The sequence below is a fragment of the Protobothrops mucrosquamatus genome, unplaced genomic scaffold (assembly GCF_001527695.2).
Source record: "Protobothrops mucrosquamatus isolate PMUCROS unplaced genomic scaffold, P.Mucros_1.0 scaffold_246, whole genome shotgun sequence".
In the NCBI taxonomy this organism is placed as follows: domain Eukaryota; kingdom Metazoa; phylum Chordata; class Lepidosauria; order Squamata; family Viperidae; genus Protobothrops; species Protobothrops mucrosquamatus.
In genome coordinates this window covers 49,945-73,826 of record NW_015386322.1, presented here as the reverse complement: position 1 = coordinate 73,826, position 23,882 = coordinate 49,945, and the positions used below count along the sequence as shown (strand labels likewise).

Genomic DNA, 23,882 nt, shown 5'->3' with positions numbered 1-23,882 from the left:
AAGTTCACTGGCTTCCTCTCTTGATTTGAAATTCATGATTTCTGATTCTCTCTAGATTTCCTTTTCTTGATATCAACCCACTTTATAGTCCATACAGTTAAAAGATATGGAATCAAATCAGATTCATGCTTTAATAAAATGATGGAAGTCTTGAGAGGGAAATCTCCACAAATGGAAAGTGAGGGTATCACTTGAGGGAATTCAGTTGTGGGGATATAAATAGGTATTTCTTCTTGTTTTTTCAGGGATCACCAGTCTACTTGCCAATAGTGTTTACAGTGCTGCATATCCCTTGCATGATGTAAGTAGTCTTGAAATATATTTGGTGTTTCTAGAAGATGATACCAAGACTCCCTAATGCATTAGGTATGAATGACGCCATTCTAAACATCTTCAATATTTCATGAGCCTCATAGCCAGCTGTACATTTAGATTAAAAATTAGCAGTTTGTTTAAGAATCTGCCAACTTGTTATGGCTTTAATCCCAAACTGAATTTCTTTTCATTTTACATGAAATAGAACTTTATAATCAACTCAGCAAATATTCATTTTAATTTTCTGCCTTCAAGATGTACCGTGTTTTCCCCAAAATAAGCCCTACCCCCAAAATAAGCTAAGACTAGTTAAGACTCCACCTGTCTCTTCCTTTCACTCCCCTTCCGAGCCAGACTGCTGGCACTTTCGGCCCTCTGGCCCCCTTCGCAGCTCTGCCCACGCAGCCACCGAAGCTGCTGGAGAGAGGCGGGCCCCTTTCAGTGTCTGGTGCCCTTGGGGGGTTTGCCTTGCCACCTGCTTTTCAGCTCCATCACATTTCTCTGTCGCTGCGGAGTTGGAGAGCTTGCCGCACCACCGCCCAGATGCCCTCACTTCCCCCAAGCATTTTTCGCTAACCTGATTTCCAGCTCCATCACATTTCTCCATTGTGTTTCTCTGCCGCTGCATGCAAGGAAACAAAAGAAGTTTGTGGGACAAAAAAAAAGTTCAATAAGACCTTCCAACTACTCGCAAAAAAAAAAGATCTCACAAATTTGCAAGGTCTGATTGAACTTTTTTTTTTAGTCCCTTAAACTTCTTTTGTTTCCCTGCACGCAGCGATGGAGAAACACAGTGATGGAGAAATGCGATGGAGAAACGCGATGGAGCTGGAAATCAGGTTAGCAAAGAAATGCTTGGGGGAAGCGAGGGCATCTGGGCGGTAGTGTGGAGGCTCTCCAGCTCCACGCCAGCAGAGAAATGCAATGGAGCTGGAAAGCAGGTGGCGTGTGGGGCAGATCAGGGGGATCTGCCAAGCCTCATGACAGCGGCAGTGGTGCGCGCAATGCACAACGCGGCATCCTGCCACGAGCGGGCACAGACCAAGTGGGGTGTCGTGGGAGGCCTGGCTACGGGAGCCTGCAGCATAGTAAGTAGGGCGCGTGGGGCAGATCCCCCCTCACCTGCCAAGCCTCATGGCAGTGGCACCATGCTGCCATGTGCAGGCGAAAGTGGTCATAGAAGAAGTGGGCGGTGGCCATGTGGGACGCCACCGTGAGGCGAGACAGATGTGGGAGGAAAAAAATAAGGCATCCCCAGAAAATAAGATTAGTGCCTCTTTTGGAGGCAAAAAATAAATAAATAAAAGACCGGGTCTTATTTTAGGGGAAACACAATATATATCCTACCTACCTATCTATCTTCTGATTTAAATATATCAAATATCTTTTTATGCTTATAAAGGTTTGGATGGCGATAGACTAGGAAGATATGTTAACCATTCAATTTATTTTCTATTCTGGCTACATATTAAATGATTATATTTTTGCATGCAGAGCATTCTTTTGTGACTTTTTATATACAAAATATAATATAAAAATGCAGGTAGTTTTCAATTCTGGCAGATTCTTAGTCATTAATAATATGCATTTATATGGTGGATGTTTATGATGATACTTTAAAACTCAGAGTCACCTTATTGGGAAGATGGGCAGTATTAAAATTTAAATAAATAAATGAGCAAATAAATAAAATGTTTTCTTTAAAAGTGACAATTTAGTCAACGTCGTGCTTGAAAAATGAATGTTAACACAAACTTTTAAAAAATAACTGCTATGGTCTAATAACACAAATCTTATGTTCTTAAAGCTACATCTAGTCAATCATAAGATTTAGAATAAAATATTCTGAAGGAAATATATTTTTCACTCCTTCTGGACCCTTGGATCATTGTTAGCTTTTTGTGGGAAACACTGCTAGATACAGATAAAATATATTCCAGCTTTAGGTATTCCTTGTGAAATAACATCATTTTTCTTTTTCTTAAAGGGTGATTATGAAGGTGAATATATTGAGCCTAATGACAGAAAAGTAAGTTGATATAGGGGAGCACAAGCATGTTCAAGTGTCAACTTTAAGAATCATGTGTTGTGATATAGACAATTGCCAATATTTTAGAGAAAGGCAGAGATATTTAGAAGTGCTCTTTTAAACTCTTGTATTAACTGTAGCAGGACATCCTCTGTAGATGCAGGCAGACATCAGTTATTGAAGAATTTACAATCACAGACCAAAAAGAAAAAAAGGAAAATCAACATGCAGTCTATCCCATATATAAACTTATTCACAGCAAAAACTATGTATGCCTCTGTTGTTCCCAACGGGTTCTGACCACCCTTGCTGTGGCAAGAATTTGGTCACTTTCTTAGAGACTTCACATTATTGGGTATTTAATAGGAATCACATAGTTGCCTATTGGGACTGGTTTGATCATTTGACAGGTGAGGATAGATTATCTCCACCTCCCAAGGAATGGCTTTTCAAAGGTGTGCATGCAACTGCCTCAATTTTAGTCATAAGCATTTTGAATAGGAGTATTATTGAATCTCCTGGTGAATGCCATTGAAGGCAGAGCACTTAAGTGTGACTGTGTGAGTGCCCACCTCTATAACGGCACAAGCGTATCAAAAAGTATGTGGTGAAAAGTGATACCTGAGCTCATAGTAGTAAAGGTGCAAGGCTTACTGTAAATCTATCCCTTTATATATCATTTAGAATCATATCATAGGGCCAGAAGGGACCTTAGAGGTCTTCTAATCCAACCCTTGCCCAAAGCAGGATTTCTTATACCATCCCATGAATGTCTAATCTTTTCTTGAAAACCTCCAGTGATGGAGCATTCACAAGACCAGAAGGCAAGCTATTCCACTGATTAATTGCTGTCACTGTAAGGAAATTTCTCCTTAGTCCCAGGTTGGCTCTGTCTTTAATCAGCTTCCACCTGTTGCTTCTGTCCTTAATTTATGGCCTCAGACAGCAATGGGCATGACGTTAAGATTGAACATTCTCTGGTTGATCTTACTCCAAGCTTTGGCTAAGCTCAGCATAGATCAGGATTGTGAGATAAGCACATAACAGACTACACTGGATGCTACCTACTTTTTCAGTGGGGAATTGTACTAGTACAAGTTGGATTAGAACTTGTTGATGGGTTTGTTTAAGCCAAAACTTTAAATGGGAGAGTCAAGTGCATTTGCAACAATAAGAGGAATTCATAGCAGAGACCTCACAAATTTGGACTAAACTGCTACTGGCACAACCCTGGAGGCCGTAAGGGTCTGGATGGGGAGGAACAGACTCAGGCTCAACCCTTCCAAGACCGAGTGGCTGTGGCTGCCGGCGCCGCGGCATAGTCAGCTGACTCCATCGCTGACTATAGGGGGCGAAATTCTGGCCCCCTCGGAGAGGGTGCGCAATCTGGGGGTCCTCCTGGATTCGCGGCTGACACTGGAAGACCAGTTGTCGGCCGTGACCAGGGGGGCGTTTTATCAGGTACGCCTGATCCACCAGTTGCGGCCTTTTCTGGACCGNCTGGAACGAACTACCCCCAGAGATCCGGGTGATCCCGGATCTCCCCTCCTTCCGCCGCGCCCTAAAGACATGGCTTTTCCAACAAGCGGGTCTGGCCTAGGGAATTTTAGCGGGGCTTTTTAGGGGATTTTTAAGGACAATTTTAATGATCGGCCTGTTTAAATATTTCTTTTTAATTCGGCTTTTAATTATTGTATTTATATTGTAGTTTTTATGAGGCTGTTAGCCGCCCTGAGTCCCATGAGGAGAAGGGCGGGGTATAAATTAAATTAATAAATAAAATAAATAAATTAATAAATACTAACAAAGAAAAACAGGAAGATAGACAGTGGCTTCAAATATGTTATTCTGGAATTCAAAGCAGGTACTGCCAGGCAAATTCAAGTACCTGATTGTGTCATCTGCATTCCTTCCCAATTTACCTTTGGCTCTTACTAACTAATTCCTGTATAATAAATATAGATCAACAATATAATTCATGAATGGTATATTATACAGACAGCACATTTTTAAAGAACTTTACAGATTCTGGCTTGTAGAAATTTTATGTGATGCCAGTTCAGAAGGCACAATGATTTTTAGATTTTGCTGAAAAAGAATCATAGTAGCTACCCACTGTGGGTGACCAAATGATTGCATCCATGTCCATCCTGTGGAACAGCATCTCCCATAGAGCTCGATGACCCCATCCTCCTTAGTCCTTTGTGGGGCTCTGAAAAAGCAGGTAGGTAAGCACTTTTGGTGACATGCCTTTTATTTTGGGGATTATTATTTAACTGTGGTGTCATGGGTTTATATTGCTAGAATGGTTTTAATTTTTGCCTGCCACCCAAAAACACTGCTGAGATGGGTGGCTCTATAAATTGAATACATACATACATACATACATACATACATACATATCTTTGCATTCAAAAATCTGATCAATCTATTAGATCAGACATGTCAAACTCGCGACATCACGTGATGTCACGTGACTTATTGGAACTTTTCCCCCATTGTCGGCAATGGGGTAGGCGCGGTTTCATCATGACGTGTCCGGCCCGGGAGCCGGCAGTTTGACACCCCTGTATTAGATAGAGATGAAGAGGGAAACAACTATCACTTGTTCTATGTTGCAATCACAGGATATCACACTTAAAGAGTAACAGTAATATTTTTCTCCAAATTATCTTCCCCCAATCATTTTTTTTTCCAATTTTTTTTTATTATTTTCCATCATAAAAAAACAATCACAAGCATAATAAACACAATAACAAGTAAAAAAACCCCATCCCCCCCCCGGACTTCCCAAACCTAATCCCAGGATAATATTCATATATGAGTAAACAAATACTAATATCCCTAACTCCACAAAATATCTTAATCTACAAAAAAGATAGAAAGAATAAACNCAAGCGGGTCTGGCCTAGGGAATTTTAGCGGGGCTTTTTAGGGGATTTTTAAGGACAATTTTAATGATCGGCCTGTTTAAATATTTCTTTTTAATTCGGCTTTTAATTATTGTATTTGTATTGTAGTTTTTATGAGGCTGTTAGCCGCCCTGAGTCCCATGAGGAGAAGGGCGGGGTATAAATTAAATTAATAAATAAAATAAATAAATAAATTAGCAGAACTCCATGTGCTATACAGCAGAAGAGTTACCACTTTAGTTTTAAAAGGTTGAAGGGCTGCAGGCACATAATAGTTTCCCTTAGAGCTTGTGTATCTGGTTGCGTTTACTAAGAGGCACAATAATCCCTAATATTTGGATAATCAGCAATATCCAAGTTGAGTAGTCAAAGCTTTTATGAAAACCTAGATAACTATTTCCAGTTGCACACTTCCTAGAAGCTTCAGTCCTCAAACTTGACATTGTGCACATGCATACTGTCAATCACACAATAAGTGGATGGCAAAAGCAAAAACAAATCTGGCCATTTTAATAAAATACACCTGGAGACTGGAGAATTAAACAAAACTCAAGTGACCTAAGGCCACTTCTGCTGTCATGATAATTATCACAACAGTGTCATCCTTACCATTATATGAAATAGTGGTCCCTCATACAAATAATTATTTTTGTTACAAAAGCTAGCGAATTGCTTATTACATTTTTACTACAATTTTTTTTAGTGCTTCACTAAACTTTCTCCTTTTTGCTGCCATTTGTATCAATACTAATGGAAAATAAATGGATTTGTGGGGGGGTTGCTTTCCAAGGGAAATCCTGATAAATAAAGTATAGAGTGCTGTCACTTGATTTAGTTCCGTGTGAATAAGTAGTGCAAATGGGTGTCCTGTTTTGCAATATATAATTATCTCTACAGCAGTCTGCTACCTGGTGTTCAATTCCAAAGAAAGGCAGGTACCCAGGGAAATTGCAGGATGGTGGAGAGGTGCAGAACAGAAAAACAACATCAGGAACACCTGCCATCTCATGACAATAAAATAAGCTCAGATTGCAAAGCACTCGAATAAGAAGGTAGAAATCTGGATCTACTCAAAAAATATTGGGAAAATCATATTTCAATACAAATTTATCTGTTTTTATTCTAAAGGACAAATGGTTCTGGATTTTAAAAAAAAAAAGCTTGGCCACCCTTACTATTATGGAGCTTTATTGGGGAGAGGATCATTTTCTATTCCACCTCAGTCCAGTCTAGAGGGGTTTTGTCTTAATTATGTGACCATGTGTATTCCTGATCTCATGGTTAGCAACTACACCATCTTACAGGGGAATGATGCAGACCTGGACCATTTAATGCACATGTTCCAAGTGGCATCAGAACATGTACAGCTCCATTAGGTACAAGATTTCATATAATGATAATCGATTTTTAAGCTCCTAATCCCTAGTCACTTTCACACACACCCCTCAGAAAATTTATCATACTCCTTTTCCTTTCTTGTTTTCCCTGACTATATTCATCATTCAGAGGGTTTTCATGTATCAGTTGTTAATTCCATGTTTCATACCATTTTCCATATTATAGAAAATTCAGTCCAGCTGTCATGAAAGTATGCTGTGAATGAAAATAGAGTTGCTGTTGGATAAATAGTCCAACGTGCATATTGTTATCAGTACAAATGTTTAAATGAAACCAGTTCTAAAAATAAAAGGATTTTTTAAAATGTATGAGTTATTGAAACTAGAGTTAAGTATGCTGGCCCCAGCTCAGAATTCAAAAGTTATTTGGTGGCATATAAAATTCTGACCATAATCTCTGGAGAAGGATTGGAGGTGGTTATCCATGAAGGAGCCTTTGATCTAAGTTCAGAACTGTCGTGCTACCTCCTCACTTTCTTTAAAAGAGGTATCCATCCTAATGTAAAATTAAGACTTCCTGTAGCCTCTGAAGAATAACATTATCTCAGATGGTTTTACTGGATGTATTTAATCATTAATAGTTAACATCAGAAACGTTCTAAATATATGGCCCAAATTTCTTCTTCTTTATGACAATGCACTGAAGAAAAGCAAAGAAAAGCAAAGAAATAGCAAAGTAGAGCGCCTTAATCTAATTTAATTTCTTGGCAAGATTTTGGCAAAGTTTTTCAGAAGTGGTTTGCACTTGCCTGTTTCCTAGAGCTGAGAGAAAGTGACTGGCCCAAGGTCATCCAGCTAGTTTCATGCGTAAGGTGGGGATAGAACTCTCCTAGTTTCTAGCCTGGGATTCTTAATTACTACACCAAAACGGATCTCATATTAGTTTAGTAACTGCATATGTTCTGGCTCATACAAGATTCATGAATAAAAGAATGAGCACATCCTCCCGAACTATTAAGAGTTTTTCTGGTATTTGCATTCTTACCCATCCCAGCTTTAGGACCTCAGCTGTATCTCACTACCCTCTGTTTATTAGTTCTTCTATAAATGAATACAAGAATATGACAGTGAGCCAAACCATATGCATATTCAATTTTTAATGCAAGCTGTATATATTGGTGGACCATAAAACTAAAATATAATGACACCAAAGGCACAGAGAACTATGCAGTGGTGTTGAAATAAGAAATTACTTGCTTCCAGTTTTCATTTTCTGTTTAAATTTCTTTTCTAGCTCCTGTGTGAAGAATGGGCAAGTTATGGAGTATTTTATAAATATCAACCAATTGACCTAGTTAGGTAAGAAACAGTGATAACTCCTTTCTTGTCCTTCACTCTAAGAGCTTATGTGTTTGTATATGTGCATTAATAGTGGTAGCCTACAGCTTTTGGGTTGCAGTTGTAGCCTGCTACAGTACTCAGAAAGTTGTATCTTTCATAGAGCTAGTCATCGGTTTATGAAAAGTGGCCTTTGAAAAACAAATCCAAAGAAATAAACCATATTTAAGTTTAGAATAAAAATTCACATTACACAGGCCGTATTATAGTCCCCTGTTTTTCCCCAGATTTACAAGCAATGATCTTAAAACATTTGAACAATGCAGTTTTTTTTGTGGGGGTTGCTTGTTCAACAAATATACTAATATACTAAAATGCATGGACCTTAGTAGAAACAAAATCGGGTAAAAATAATTTCAAAGGGATATTATAAACCAATTCTAATATGAGTAGTTCTCATGTTTTCAGATCAATATGTGTCTAAATCTTTTTTCACCTATTTTTTGTGGTGGGTGCTTTTCCTTAAATCCCTTGCTATTAAATAATATTGTTTATTTACTTTGAACATTTTTTCTTGAGTTGCATTAAAAAGAGACTGCCATAGCACATGTACCAAGGCACTTGTGTAGGATACTTTAAATTTGGACCTTCAGAAAGTACTTAATAAACAGAACTGTTAAGTATTTCTTTTGGTGTAGGGATGAAACTATTAGCGAGATATTAAAGGATACTATGAACTGAAGAAGCTTGAAAACCTCTGCCTTAACAGTTTATTTTGAATCAAATCATTGGCCCATCTAGAACACTAAACTTGGCAATTTTAAGATGTGTGGATTTCATGCTGATGGGGAGATTCTGGAAGTTGAATTCCACACTTCCTAAAGTTGTCAAGTCTGAGAAATACTGATCTAGAATATTGTGGTCTGTACAAGCTCTCCTGAATTTAATCGTCTGTAAATGTATTGGGTCTTCTAGTCGCAAAATTCCAGAATAGTTTTCCCAACACAACTGGAAGGTACCAAGTTCAGGAAACCTAGTATACACTGAACAACAGGAAGTGTCTAAAATTGCAGATAGCTCTTTCCCAATGCCACGAAGAGATTCAATCTGGAATTTTTTGTCTGCAGATCTTTTGTTCTACTAATAAAGACCATGTGAAAGTTACTATTGATTTGCAGAAGCTCATGTAATAATGGATACACTAAACTACGCTCATGTAACACCACAGCTTTGCATGTGGCGCTAACTCCCGATAGGCTTCCAGGTACAATTCAAGGTGATGGCTACCACTTATAAAGCCACTCATGGCACTAGACCAGAAAGGTTGTTTATGGGATCATAAACCCAATATCCAATATCTTCCTGTCCCAAGTTTCACAAAGTGAGTGTGCTCCTGGTTCCCTTTATGAAACAGTGCCAAATACAACTATAGAAACAGAAAGATAAAGCTACTTAATAAGCAAGAGTGGATTACTTACTTGGTTTTTGAACTGGATCTGTTCCAAATGGCATGTGGACATGGATTCTCCAAGAGGAAATGCATTTTGGCTAATCAACAGGATTTATTTTCTCATTCAAAGTCAGCCCTGCTGTCTAATTCATAAATTTAGCCACGATACATTTGCCATGATACATTATATAGTGTTTTCCTCCTATAATTTATTTCAGGAAGTACTTTGGTGAAAAGATTGGACTATACTTTGCCTGGCTGGGAGTTTATACACAAATGCTCATTCCAGCTTCTATTGTGGGAATTATCGTGTTCCTTTATGGTTGTGCAACTGTTGATGAGAATATACCAAGGTAAAATATACATACACAATTATCTGTGCTTTGTACAAAGCCATCATTTTCACTTATGTTCAGTATGCTAAAAAGTATCCTAAATGATTTTGACTAAAGCTAATGATTTAGGTTCTGTAGCCATACTCTTATATATATCACAACTTACAATATTCATTTCTGAAATCAGGAAGTTATTGTTACATCCATGAGTGTTGCTTATAAATAATGAGAAGTTAATTGTCAGCATTTCCTCAGGATTCAGTTTTCTTGGTCACAGGGATTTAATGAAGTTTCTGAGATATAAGGCTGATTAATGCAAATAAGCACAATCAAAAACTAAATGGTTTATAACATAAATTTGCTCCAACAAATTCCCACTTCTCAGTATACTCAGAGCCACAAAATGACTTGGAGGGGGACAAGTGCTTCTTCTTAACTGTATGAAAACATGGACATTCACTGTATAGTTTACTGTATAGTGGATCTGTATGTACAGCCTCTCTGATTTATGAGATTTTAGTGTATAGAAATAGCACAGTCTGCCATTTTTTCCCAGAATTGTATTGATGTTTTTATGATGTAAATTACAAATGAAAATAAAGAAAATAGGAAAATGGGGAAGGGAAAGAAAGGGGAAAAAAGAAATATAAGGGAAAGTGGGGGGAAAGCATTGCTTTCCAACTCTTTTTAGCACAATAAAGCACAAAATACAATTACAGCTTCAGCTTTTTACTTTACCAATTTAACAAGTACTAGCCATTTCTATGATAAAGAATTATATTAATCAGCAAAACTCAAAGTCGAAAGTTCATTTTTTTCGGTCTTGAGTATAGAGTCCAGAAGTGGTTTCCAAGTAAAAACAAAACTGAACATATTCTTTTCTATAATTAAAATAATCAATTTTGCCATCTCTGCTAGCTCCACCATATTTTCTATCCATTCTTCTGTTGTCAGGACTGACATATCCCTAGTTGCCCATTTCATGTATAATTTAGTGTTGTGTCTTCAGTATGCTTAGTTGGCATCTATGAAGCCCAAAATGATCAACAATAAAAACCCACATATTGGCCATTTCTCTTTCCAAAAACTATTTGCATGATTATTTGTTGCAGTAAAGCTGCGTCATATGAAGTTATCCATTGCTGTTGCTCGGACTACATAAGGTAGCACAAGCCACCAGAATAGTCAAATAGCTTTTATGGGAAGGGAGATTGATAGGCAGGCAGGCAGGCAGGCAGGCAGGCAGGCAGGCAGGCAGGCAGGCAGGCAGACAGACAGACAGACAGACAGACAGATAGATAGATAGATAGATAGATAGATAGATAGATAGATAGATAGATAGATAGAGTAGGGAGGAAGGGAGGGGAGAGAGAGAGAGAGAGAGAGATTGCAGTTTCCTTGCAACATTTTCAGAAGTGGTTTGCCACTGCTTTTTTCCTCAGGCTAAGAGAGGTGACTGGCTCAGTCAGCTGGCTTTGCACCTGAGGCAAGCTCACTGGAAACCATCATGAAACTCTGTGATAAAAGTTACAAGCAAACTCTAGGCAGAAAGCCTTAAGAATGTTTTTCGTGTTTAACCTAGATTAAAAAAAGGAGTGGACGAAGTGCTTGCATTCCAGAATTATTGAAAAATATGTGGGGAAATATGTGGGGGAAAAGGAACTTTGTATCTTTCCCAATAAACAGTATTCAGGAATACATTATTTTAAATTATTTAATTTTACTGACTCCTACTGACTTACTCCCAAAGCGCAGAACAATATAGGTGAGGTTGTTCTATGATGTTCTGCTGTTACACCTTTTGAATTTTGTGAAAACCCTTGTAAGAATTACCTTAAAAGAAAAATGACAACCTGTGGTCATTGGGCCTAGTCTTTGCAGCCCCCAGAGACACCTATGACTGCTAATGTTGAAATGTGGTGTTACAATTCCTGATCATTGTGACACATGGAAACTGTGACATATGTCATGCAATAAGCTTAACATAAATTTAAAAAGTTTCTTCAAGGTCCCGTGCATCCCACCCAAAAACAAGTCCCACCTTGTTTGCGTAACTACCTAAAGCATTGTAGCCAAAAATGTTAACACAGCCATAAAGTATAAAATTCATAAAGTACGCAGTCATAAAAATGTCCTAAAATAATAATATATTAATGTAATAATCAGATAAATTTGGAGGAAATACATTAATGTGTTCAGTCCTGTACAGACTATGTCATCAACTAAAATTTCAGTCTGAGGCCTATATTCAATGTCACAAGAAGTTAAATTCATTAAAATAGAATTATACAACTCTGAAATATGCTTAATTAAAGACTCCCTTTGAAACAAGTTTTATTCCTGATGATTAATGGACATGTTCCATCTGATATTAACCAGATTTGGCCCTGCTAGGTTTTTTTAATGTTAATCATGATCAGATAAGTACCATCTGATAAGGAAAGTAGTATATAAATTCATTAAATAAATAAATTGTTGTAACTGGAAGTGATTTCATGGTGAAAACATCAATTGATGGATTGGATAAAAAAAGGCAGTGGACCTACCACTCAGATTTGTCTGGATAAATGACAATTTTTACTTACATTTTATTCATATTGTCTAAAACTTGTTACAAACCATGAGGTTTAGTTTGCTGATGACATAGATAATGTGCATGGCTCAATCCTCCTTATTTTAGACAATATACCTTGTTCAGACATGATGCTCAAAGAGAGAGGAATTCTGGATGAAAACTAAGACCAGCTAGCACTAAACATGAATAATACATATATAGTAATAATTTATGCTGGAAAGGAAAGAGAAGAGAAAGATCAAGGAGAATCCAGGAATGCATGATTCTGCAGCCTGCTTCAAATCACTCTGTCATGGTTGGATAGTGATCCTTTGATACAGTATTAGACCACTATATTTCTGTGATTAGAAGACTGGATTATATTTCAAAAGATCTGAGTAGACAGCCTTAGTGCACTGCACTATTGCAGTCTCGTGGAGTAATAGAGAATGAAAAACATAGCCCAAGTGATTATATCAATATAAAAGTACTCAGAAAGGCCACAGGGTTAAGTGCAGCAGAATGTACCAGAGTAATAAGCCCAAATGTTTAATCTGGTTTTTCCAGTTGTCAGGAATCCATGATGCCAGTTGGCTCCTGTCCTTTTGAATTTAACTTACATTTATATTGTGCATGCCATGCAGCTTACACTGTAATACAATGCATCTGAAATGGGGGGAAAGAGATAAGATTGAATAAATATGCTTAGCATCAAATCACATTCAGTGCATGTATTTCACAATTCAGTAGAAAGCAAAGGGACGGATATGTTCACCTTTCATTTACTGCTTGCTTTCCCTCAGCATGGAGATGTGTGACCAGAGAAACAACATCACCATGTGCCCCTTATGTGACAAAACATGTAGCTATTGGAAATTGAGCTCTGCTTGTGCCACTGCTCGGGCTAGCCATCTTTTTGATAATCCAGCCACTGTCTTCTTCTCAGTCTTCATGGCTCTCTGGGGTAAGAATGCTTATATAATTTTGGAGTATGCTTGGAGTTTTCATTTGACTTTGTGTTTAACTTTCCTTACATAGAGAACAAGTAGGACAATATGTCATCAGCAGTTAATTATCTGTACTGTCCCTTTTTGGTCTTTCTATTATAAAACTGTCACATTTACATTTATGTTCTGAACTGAAAGTTAAAATTCAGAAAGTTGCTTGAATGAATACAAAGAAGCATTTGGCACAAAAACTGCTTAAGGATTATATAGCATGTCAACAATATCTATTTGCAGACTTGGTCTTGATCTGATCAGAAGACTGATCATAGTTAAACTACTTAAGTGCATTAATGTTACCAGTAGGATACTGTTTATATCACTCAAGGTGCCATTTTTGAAGGCAACTCCTGTTCGTGAAGAACCTACATAATTCACATATTGAGATGCTGTAGCAATAGAAAACCATGCAAAATGATTTGTGGAAAACAACAATGAAAAACTTTAGTTTAAAAAAAAATAAAAGTTTTCTTCATTTATGAATTTCAGACACTTAAATTCTGGTAAAACGTCCTAGTATTTCAGCGGTGGATACCTGCATATGACTTAGATGTAAGAGGTGCTGGGATGTGGATGTTTGTACATAGTAAAGGGACATTCCAACTCTGTCCATGGCTACTCTGTCATGATGGTTATTTATTATTTCCAGCAACAAGTTGTATGGTTCTGCATACCAATTATTGGGGAGTAGGAGTCGGAAGGTTCTGCAGTATTTTCTGATTTTGTGCTTCTCATATTGATCTGATTGCTTTCCATAACAGTTGTACTAGGCCAGGGGTAGGCAACCTTGGCTCTTTTATGACTCAGGAATTCTGGGAGTTGAAGTCCACGAGTCCACGAATCATAAAAGAGCCAAGGTTGCCTACCCCTGTGCTAGGCCATCCTACACCATAACATGGGACTCTCCAGCTGTGTGTTGAGATTGAGTAGTGGCCATATTTGGAGGGGTTTCTGTGAATTGCAATCTCAACATGTCTGGAAGTTGCCAAATTGGAGGAAGAAGAGATAAAACTCTGGAGGACATGTTTAACGTAGTTCCTATGCAGAATACTTTCATATAACTATTTATGAATTTTGATTTGTATTACAGTTGTCCATGATGCTTGAAGACATGTTTGATAGCTGTATAATCTTTGCCTTTATGGTTGTGTTTTAGCCTGGTATCATCATATAAATATACAGAAAGTAGTTAATCCTTACAAAGAGAGAGAAGACAGTTCCGGTTGTTTTGAAGGAAGTAGGTTTGTGAAATTATTCCAAATGTTGTCTCTGGATTCTAAGTTTAATATTTCATCTAATATCAGTTGTAGTTAAATGTAGTCTCTCATTTGGGGCAAGATGCTTAAATCAGAAGGAAGATATCATCTCCAGATAGGCTTATGAATCCATTTCTGTCTTATTTTCAACTCTGGTTTTTTTTTTGAATTTTTAATTTTTGCTCCCCAAACCTTTCTCAATTTTTTTTTTACAGAGGGGCAGTGCAGACTGACTAAAGATAGCAAATGTAATTCTTAAGGGCCAGAAGAGGGAAATATGAGTGATACAATCAGGCAAATGTTCAGATACCAGAAGGTAGTTGACCAGCAGAAACACTGTAAAACAACTATTTTTTTCTGACCTTGCTCACCAGCAATTATATATACATTGAGCCTAGCTAATTATTGGATGTATTGAACTGAAATATTTCTTATGATCCCCCTCACCAAAAAACAGTACAGGAGGAAAATCTTTCTTCACATACTCTTTCCTTCTTATTGTGTGACAAAGTTTTCTCTTCTCCTTTGACAAATAGTTAAAACTGTGGGTGGACACAAGTCATGTTTTTTCTATTGCTGGAAAGTATCAGTCACAGGAAATGGTATAAGTCTGCAGAGGAGATTACTGGAAATTATTGCCCTCCCTTTTCTGAGGAAGGGACACCTATTCAAGATCACCCCTTATTTGTTTCTAATATAAATAAGGAGAGAGAGAGAGAAAGAGAGGGAGGGAGGGAGGAAGAAAAAGAGAAAGAGATTTCTCTTTAGATTCTTCACCTGATTACTGTTTTTCATAAATATTCATCTTTCAGAAAAAGACACTGTAAGATAATTGCTTACAGATGTAGGCATTTCAAAATCAAATGTGTCATTCAGGACTACTTTGGGCATGAGATTTTGCAAAACGTATATGTAAATCATAGGAGGGAAATTGGGCAAGCTTCTGTTTTACCATACAGAACCAACATCAATGCAGCTCTCTACAATTTTCCTTACCTCAGGAATTCTGGTATAAAGTTAGGCCAAGGGAGTAAGTTATAATTTCAGAAAAGGGAATCCACTGCAAAGAATTTCAGCAGAGTGACTCATACCGGCTCCTACATAGCTCATGGCAGAAATCCATGACTTCAAATTTGCACTAAGCTGATTGTGAGGATCAGAATCTATGCATAAAATCATTGTAGGAAGCACCATTGCCAAATATGGCATATTAAAGCTGAATTTATAAAAATGAAACAAGAAATACTTTTCTATAATATGCACTACAATTTCTACATAGGTGATCTTCACATATTACCCGAAGCACATGCCTTTCCTAAGAAAAGCATCACTGCATGTGAGGCAGCCTTCCTATGCTATTCATGGTCTCCTGTTTCATGTATTTATATATGTTATTAGTCATAGGTATGACTTGAAAAAAGGATGTTTCTGTAACATAGTTATAAGCTCCATTGTGTCCAAATACAATTCAGAAAAAGCTGCTGAAGCCTTGGAAGGCTACTACTACTCATCATATAGACAGTACTGATCCAGTCTGACTCATGCCAATTTACCCTGATGATATATAGTGGTTTATTATGTCATAAAACCATTGCTGTGGCTAAAAAGACCCTACTGATTACAGATATATTTGCATGGTAATAACTTGATGATGCTAAAAGACATTATAAATCTCATGAAAATGGACTTAATTCTAAATCTGGGAACAAATGTGAACAACATTTTGTGAATTTTTAATGCTGAAATTACCTTAGCACAGCCTGTCTCTGCCTTGTACTTTCCATAGTCTTTGGCCTATAATTACCCATTTTGGTCTATAATTACCCATTTTTTTCTATTAGAATTTTAGTACAGAAAGCCTTAGTGACAGTTCAGTAAAAGATTTCATTTTCTATAAATCACCATTTTCTATAAGTTGTAAAGCTAATCAAAGACATATACCCTAGTTGAGAGAATGGTGAGTGGATGTATCTGTAGATGTTTGTAATAGTGACAGATGAAAATTCAATGTGATTTAATATCTTTGCTATAGGGAACACCAGGGAAGCCCAAAAGGAAAAAAAAGATGAATCTGAAAAAGAAAACCTATGTCTCTTATTTAGATGATTTTTTTCTCATGTAGAGGAATTTATCACATTATGTGTAGTTGAAAAATATGATAAGGCAAAAGAGAATATCATGGCTTTAAATAGTCTCATTCCCCCAACCCAGCCCAGACAAACATTTATTCCTTTCCTTTAAACTTCTCCACATACTTTTTTCCTTCAGTATTTAAGTACGTGATGCAATTAAAAGAATAACCCTGCTGCCAAAATAGGTTAGTTTCTAGTTATTGCCTGAAATGATTTGGTAAGCTCCTTTTTCATAAATATGTATCAAAGCATTTTCCAAAATACATTATCCCATGGGCCAGGGAAATGCAATCTGCAATCACTACAGTCCCCTATTTCTTTTGTTAGTGGTCTCACTTCTTGGCATAGTCTAGTTCAGGGCTTTTCAATCTTTTCACCCATTGTACCACTTTTAGGAGATGGCAACATCCGAGTACCACCAGTCGCCAAGCAAGGTGTCAAAAACTTGATGACCAAAAAAAAAAAAGGAAAAAAGTGATAAAGTACAGGTAGTCCTCGACTTACAACAGTTAGCTTAGTGACTGTTCGAAGTTACAATGGCACTGAAAAAAGTACCCCCCAAGCCACAGCCGAGCAAGACACCTGTCTGCCCGCCCAGCTGCGCTCTTTCTCCTGTCCGAGGTTTTCATTGCTGTGAGCATTTCTGTTGAGGATTGGCAGCAGGGGTGGGGTGGGGGTGTTTGGTTTTTATTCCCCCCGTCGGGTGGGGTGGTTGCAGCAGGGTTTGGTCGCTTCACATGACCCTGGGACATTGTTTTCCATCATAAATATGAATCAGTTGCCAAGCATCTGAATGTAAATCACAAGACCCTGGAGGTGCTGCAACATTCCAGCTGATCAGCGCTTCTTCTGGGCTCAGCGGAAGCGCCAGGATCAGTGCTGCTTTCCAGCTAGAGCCTGGCGCTGATCCTGGCGCTTCCACTGAGCCCTGACAGCCCCAAAGAAGCACTGATCCTGACGCTTCCGCTGAGCCCTGACAGCCCTGCAGTTCCAGCTGTCTCTCACTCAGGCTTGTGTGTTGCTGCCACTGGTTCAGCTCATTCCCCTCCCCCGCTACCACTTTTCTAGGATGGTCGCGTACCACCTGCCAGGTGCCAATGTACCACAGGTGGTACCCATACCACTGGTTGAAAAGCCCTGGTCTAGTTCCAAGCCTAGAAATGTGTGGCTTCTATGTCTTCCAGAAGTCCTGGTCAGACTAGCCAGTGTTGTAAAAATCTAGGAAGTCAACTTGAGAATTCTGTTGGCTATAGGTTCCCCAATCTTAGTCCCTTTTAGTACAGCTATCAGAAGACCAAGATGGTTGAACAAATTTTGGATAAAACATCAACCAATATAAAATAAGAAGCTCCTGACCTTTAATAAATCCATAAAGTGAGAAAAAAGGCTCAGAAGGTGCAATTTGTTAATGTAGGCTACACTCATTGAAATTCCCTCGTCAACCCAATTATTAAGAATAGAATAAAACCTCTACATTATTCTCTGTTAGAGCTGGTCATCCATCATAGATCAAGGATCCATTCCAAATCTGGTTGTTGGATGAATTCAGATATTATATCAAGCTAATAAAGACAAGGTATTATGCCTGGGACCTGCTATTGTCTCATCATCATCATGTTGTAAAACTGTAGAAAATATTATTCGTATTCTATCTGATTCCAGTCCTATGGCTCTGAGCTAATGGACATCATCCATTCAATCATACAGATATTCACTCAGGCATATAGCCTAGTTCAGGGGTAGGCAACCTTGGGTCTTTTATGACTCGTGGACTTCAACTCCCAGAATTCCTGAGCCAGCCATGCTGAGGAGAAAGGGAGAGGTTTCCAAGCTGAGCCATGCTGGCTCAGGAATTCTGGGAGTTGAAGTCCACGAGTCATAAAAGAGCCGAGGTTGCCTACCCCTGGCCTAGTTAGTTGAATAAGGCTTACTCTCAGTAAATGGTTGTAAAGTTACAGCTTCAACATCAGCCTAGTGTTTGGACTTACTTCCAAATAATGTGTGCCATGTCTGTGTACAGATGTACATTTGACATAAGTGTCTAAAACAAATGAAATGCTGAAGAAACAATAATTCAGAGGTTTAGCTCAGCACAAATTGATTATTATTATGTGCCATTAAATCAATTTTGACTCTTAGAAACTGCAGGTTTCTATATTTTTTGCAGGTTGATTTGTCCCTAACCTAGTTCTTCAGGTACTCGTAGCTGCTGTAATTAAATTCACTGTCATCCTCTTTTCTCTTTTCTTCTACCTTTCCCAGCATTACAGACTTCTCAAGAGAGCTAGGTCTTCACATAATGTGCTCAAAATATGATAATTTCAACTTGATGATTGGTGAGAATTCTGTCTGATTTGTTCTATGATCCATATGTTTGTTTCCTTACAGCACAGATTTTATAAATACAGTTAAAAGATATGGAGCGAATACATAGTCTATTCCTAGTTTAGTATATACAACCCAGTTTGATTCTTTTGAAAACATTTTGCTCCAGCAAAATAATGAATGTCTCAGGCTTGTACTGCAAAATCCCTACATTCTGCAGTTTTAAAAAATCTCGTGTTATGCTTCAATAGAATATTAACATGTGAAGTCACATGATTTTAATTGTATTAACTTGATAGGGATGCTGTTTTTTTCCTCATTAGCTTTGGGTAATTTTTCCCCTTTAAGTGCTGTGATCAGTAGTACCTTTTATATATTATGTGTGTCTGCAGAGGTGCTAAGTTAGCAGTGTACATTACAGAAGTTATCATCCTGCTGAACATCATTTTAAAGACTGTTGCCTTTTGATCGTGGAATAAAGTTTATAAATTTATGAGCACAACACAGAAGTCAGGAAATGACTTCACAAAAATCCAGTGGTCAAGAGCAGAGACTAGAATCTCATAGTCCCATATCAGTCTGGCTGACAACAGGATGATGTGCAGGGCTTGGTCCCAAAAACTGTGGAAAAGTGTACCTCTGTTTCTGTGTGCATGCACACATGCAAAAAAAGAATGCAAAATGGGAGAGGGAGAACAGTGATTGTAGCTATGAGCCAACTTACAGAAAATGAAAACAGAGCACCAGTTCGTGTTCAGTTTTGGATAAAATGAATCAACTATTACTTTTCTCTGTTAAAAATATCAGCTAGCTGGGAGAAAGAACTAACTCATTTGAAGCAGTTTGCTTTGTACCTAGAATCTGCTCCTGAAGAGATCTGATTTTTTTAATAGATCATACCCTTCCCATTTCTTTTTTTTTCTCTTTAAATACATTTCCAAAACATTCCTAATAGACCCACAGACTTTTAGTTTGGCTCGTTTTTCCGGAACAAATTGTGAGCCAAGGCATCTGGGCATTGTCCAAGGAAAATGCAGGCACAAGCTTTATGTAATCAGAGAAGTAATATTTCTAAGCTTATTTTGAACAACTGGTACTCATAAAGGCATCTCTGTGTTTAGTGTTTATCATGATGGTTTGGCTTCATACATGATGTGAAGCCTGTCAAAAGCAAAGTACAAATTCACTTTCTTACTAAACTGTCAAGCCCAAGAACAAAACAGTCCTAATTCTCATAATTACTATACAGATACTTATTCCATTGAGTACAAATAGTCCTCATACAGCAACCACAACTGGGTCTAGCAACTCAGTCATTAAGTGGTTTCTCTAAGTAGAACAGCAGTTGTGCTTATGAGCTTGCTTCATCTTTCCTTTGCTTTACAAACCTGAGACGGTCATAAGTGTGAGGTTTGATCACAAAGTTAGTCTTTCATCACTATCATAATTGCATATTTTGAGATAAAGTGGAACTATAGGTTGAACAAGACGATTAGGATCAAAACTAGATTGAAACGATAGTGCCACATATCTTGCCGTAAACATGTTTGTAAAGTTATTAACATAAGTAGAGGAATGGAACAGGAAATGATACTTCTTACCCCGTCTTCTTTCCTCACTCCCTTCTTTTCAATCTATTGTTTACTAGACCAATTTTGTTCCTTTATATGATGGTTAATAGATAAATCATATTACATATTTTATTTTTATTTATTTATTTATTGACTCTTGCTTATTATGGTCACTCATGCCTTGGTCATCTCCCAATTGGATTACTGCAATGTGCGCTACATGGGGCAGTCCTTGAAGAGTATCTGGAAATTTCAACTGATGCAAAATGCAGGGGCACAGGCAGTTATGTGTTTTTCTAGAACAACACACATTTCAGCTGTGCTCCATGTGCTGTATCAATATATTTCCAGATTCAATTCAGAACTGCTTGAAGATGAATTATGACATGTACAATAAGTTCTAAAGAAACAGGAAGCCAACAGGAGTACTGTGCAATAAATTGTTAGATGGTCAAGGCTATAGCTAAACACCATATATTTCCCCAATTTTGACTGGCAGAGCTAAGGCAAAAAGATGCTGACCAGTGGGGGATTACAGTTTGGTCTGAACTGGTCAGTCCACCCAGACTTTCTTTTATGGTGCAGTTACCAGAATGGGAGATAACCAGACAGCAGGGAGCATGGAGTAAACAGAATGGAAAAGACTGGCAGGAAAATAGAATTGCTAAAGAGGGAGACCTGGAAGCATATTGTCAAGCCCCTCTATCCTGACATTGCAATGATAAGCAGACATAGAATGCTGTCTTATACACCTCAGGCTGTTCCACCCATCAAATCCAAACGGCTCTGTCTGATTGCTTGGAAAGCAAATATTATACCACTGAGTTATGTACCAGAAGTTTAAGACTGTGATCTGAAGGTAAGTTGAAGAATGGTCGAGGAGATGTTACAAGATGCTGTACAGCTTTTGGCCTCCAATTGTTTCACATCTTAGCCATATTTTCCTGCTGCCTGAGGCATTCCTGTAAGCATGGGGAATAATGCTGCATTTTCCTTGTTTTATAAATGGATGGCATTGATAGGAATTTTGATAGAATAGGAACAGGAAGTGGGGCAGGTAGTTTGTTATTTACAGCATACAATAAGTAGGCATAGAACAAAAAAATAACTTGCAAACTGGATAGTTACTTCGAAGAAGTTTATTCCATTGACATCCTTCAGTCTCGAGAAACTATAGTATCGTGCTCTGGAAAGAGGTCCAATTCGAGAATGGCAGTCCCTTCCACACTGAGGGCAGATACAATCTGTCCCCTGTCCAGCCCCCAGGTTTCACTGGTTCCGGGACTGCCTCTTTGCCTCAGCCTGCCGCACAAGTGTCTCTTCAAATTGGAGAAGGCCATGCTGCGTCTTTAGCCTCCAGGCTGAACGATCAGAGGTCAAGGATTCCCAGCTGTTAATGTCCATTCCCAAAGCCTTTAGGTCCCTCTTGCAGATATCCTTATATCTTATACTGTACATCATATTGATATTATGAAGGAATATTTAAACTTACATTCAGGATATATGAAACTGATTAAGAATACTGGATGAGAGCAAAACAGACATTATTAATACTAAAAAAACCAAATTGCAATCTCTCATTAAGATACGGTATATGGAGTTGCCACACAGTTAAGATACATGGAGACCTTGTCTGGTTCCTCTCATTTTCCAAGTCTCTGGTGGCTTGTTGAAGATCACAGTACAGTGTGTTGATCATATCTATTCATAGTTATCTCAGAACTACTTTCATGGGATTGGTTAGCTTTTCTCCATGTACTTATTTCTTTTACATTTATTTATTGTATAGCGTGGGTTTGTCCCATTATTCACATCCATGTCCCACAGTCATTCTATAATGTTGGGTAGAGTGTTTATTAAACAAGCTGTGTTTATTGTAATTTGCCACCATTTCCTGTTTTATAATTGTTTTCCTGCTGAAAATTAAAATATAGCTGCTTTCTGGACCCCATTCCAGTTACCAGCTTCAGCTCCTCATGTATATATTGCCCTGTATCTAATAGCCCTAACTGAACTGAAGTGCAATGATTTAAAATAAGTTTGCTCAAGCAGATTTCCTAGCAAGAGTTGGAGAAAAGTTTCAGGTACAAATATCCCAAGGGCCCAAAATAATATCGTAGCCTCTGATTCACTGTATTCTTGTCTCAACTGCTCAGTTCCAAACTGGGGTGGGTGGGTATTCCAAGAATATAAACCATGGTGAGGCTTTCTAGCTTGATGCTACCTGATTTGTGTAAGGTAACTGAATAATCTTCAAAACTGCTGTAAATAAAACGTTTATATAAGGTACAGTATTCTACTGAAACACTGCACAGGCTCTTCTCATGTCATGGCTAAGCAGGAGGTTCACTTAAGCTTCTGATTTTTAGTCCAAATTCTGATATTCACTTTGTTTTCTTTTTATCATTAGCTACTTTGTTGGTTGATGGTTTTGGAAAGGTATTCTCCCACTGGTAATTCCTCATTATAGATATGAAAGGGTATGTTGCAGTTGCAAGCTGGTAAACACATCAGGAAATTTCGTACAAATCAAAGCCAAGCTTTCCTTGAGTATTTAACCAAAAAGTTAAAAGTAGATGAGGGTCGGACATCTGTGAAACAATCATTCATGTTTCTTTGAATCAAAAGCATTTGGTAGTGACTGATTCAGATCTAATTGAAACCCTCCGAAGTTTTATTCTTCAGAGGAATAGTTTCTGAGAGTAGACCCAATTGAAAAAGCAACGCAGTACTTAGGGTCTCCTATATAAGGCTCTTTTTGGAATGTCCTCTTCAGAGAAACTCTGGTAACACAACTGTATTGATATTTCAAGTTAAACAAGCCAATTTTATTTTCCTTTTATTTTCATTTCTGTGTCCATTTTTTGTTTGTTTTTGTATTATGTTTGCTTTATATTGGGATATAGATTTTTTTCTTATTTTGTTTTCTTTGTGGTTTAAATTTTTTGTGAGCCATCTTAAGGATCTTTGAAGGGCAAATTATAAATGGAATGAATAAAAAAAATCAATTTCCTCAGTGTCAGGATCTCGATCCAAATGGACTTCTTCTGTTCCAAAATTGCATTTTAATCTTTAAACAAAACAGAGCACTCTAATTATTGATCTCTCATCCTGTCATTTATTTCTGCCCTTATATTAAAGCCAAATAAGCTATAAACAGCTGTTGTAAAATTGCCTGCAGTGTTTCGGATTTGTTTGTTTTTTACATTTGTAGATGTGCAAAAATCTGGTGCCTAGGTCATTTTTAAAATTTCTAATAACCGAACCGAATCCGACCGAACACAGGTAAGGAGACATATTAGATCTTACCTTGTGGCGATGAGG

At 37.8% G+C, this 23,882-nt stretch overlaps 1 protein-coding gene across 1 annotated transcript in view; it reads left to right on the top strand.

Annotated features, from left to right (window-relative positions):
• ANO1 (anoctamin 1) overlaps positions 1–23,882 on the top strand; it is a 157,585-nt gene that overhangs the window by 105,322 nt on the left and 28,381 nt on the right. Inside the window, exons 9-13 of the mRNA XM_015830583.1 lie at positions 246–301; positions 2,303–2,344; positions 7,888–7,952; positions 9,600–9,734; positions 13,074–13,234. Of these exons, the coding sequence (XP_015686069.1) occupies positions 246–301; positions 2,303–2,344; positions 7,888–7,952; positions 9,600–9,734; positions 13,074–13,234 (459 nt within the window). The remainder of the gene's footprint in view (positions 1–245; positions 302–2,302; positions 2,345–7,887; positions 7,953–9,599; positions 9,735–13,073; positions 13,235–23,882) is intronic.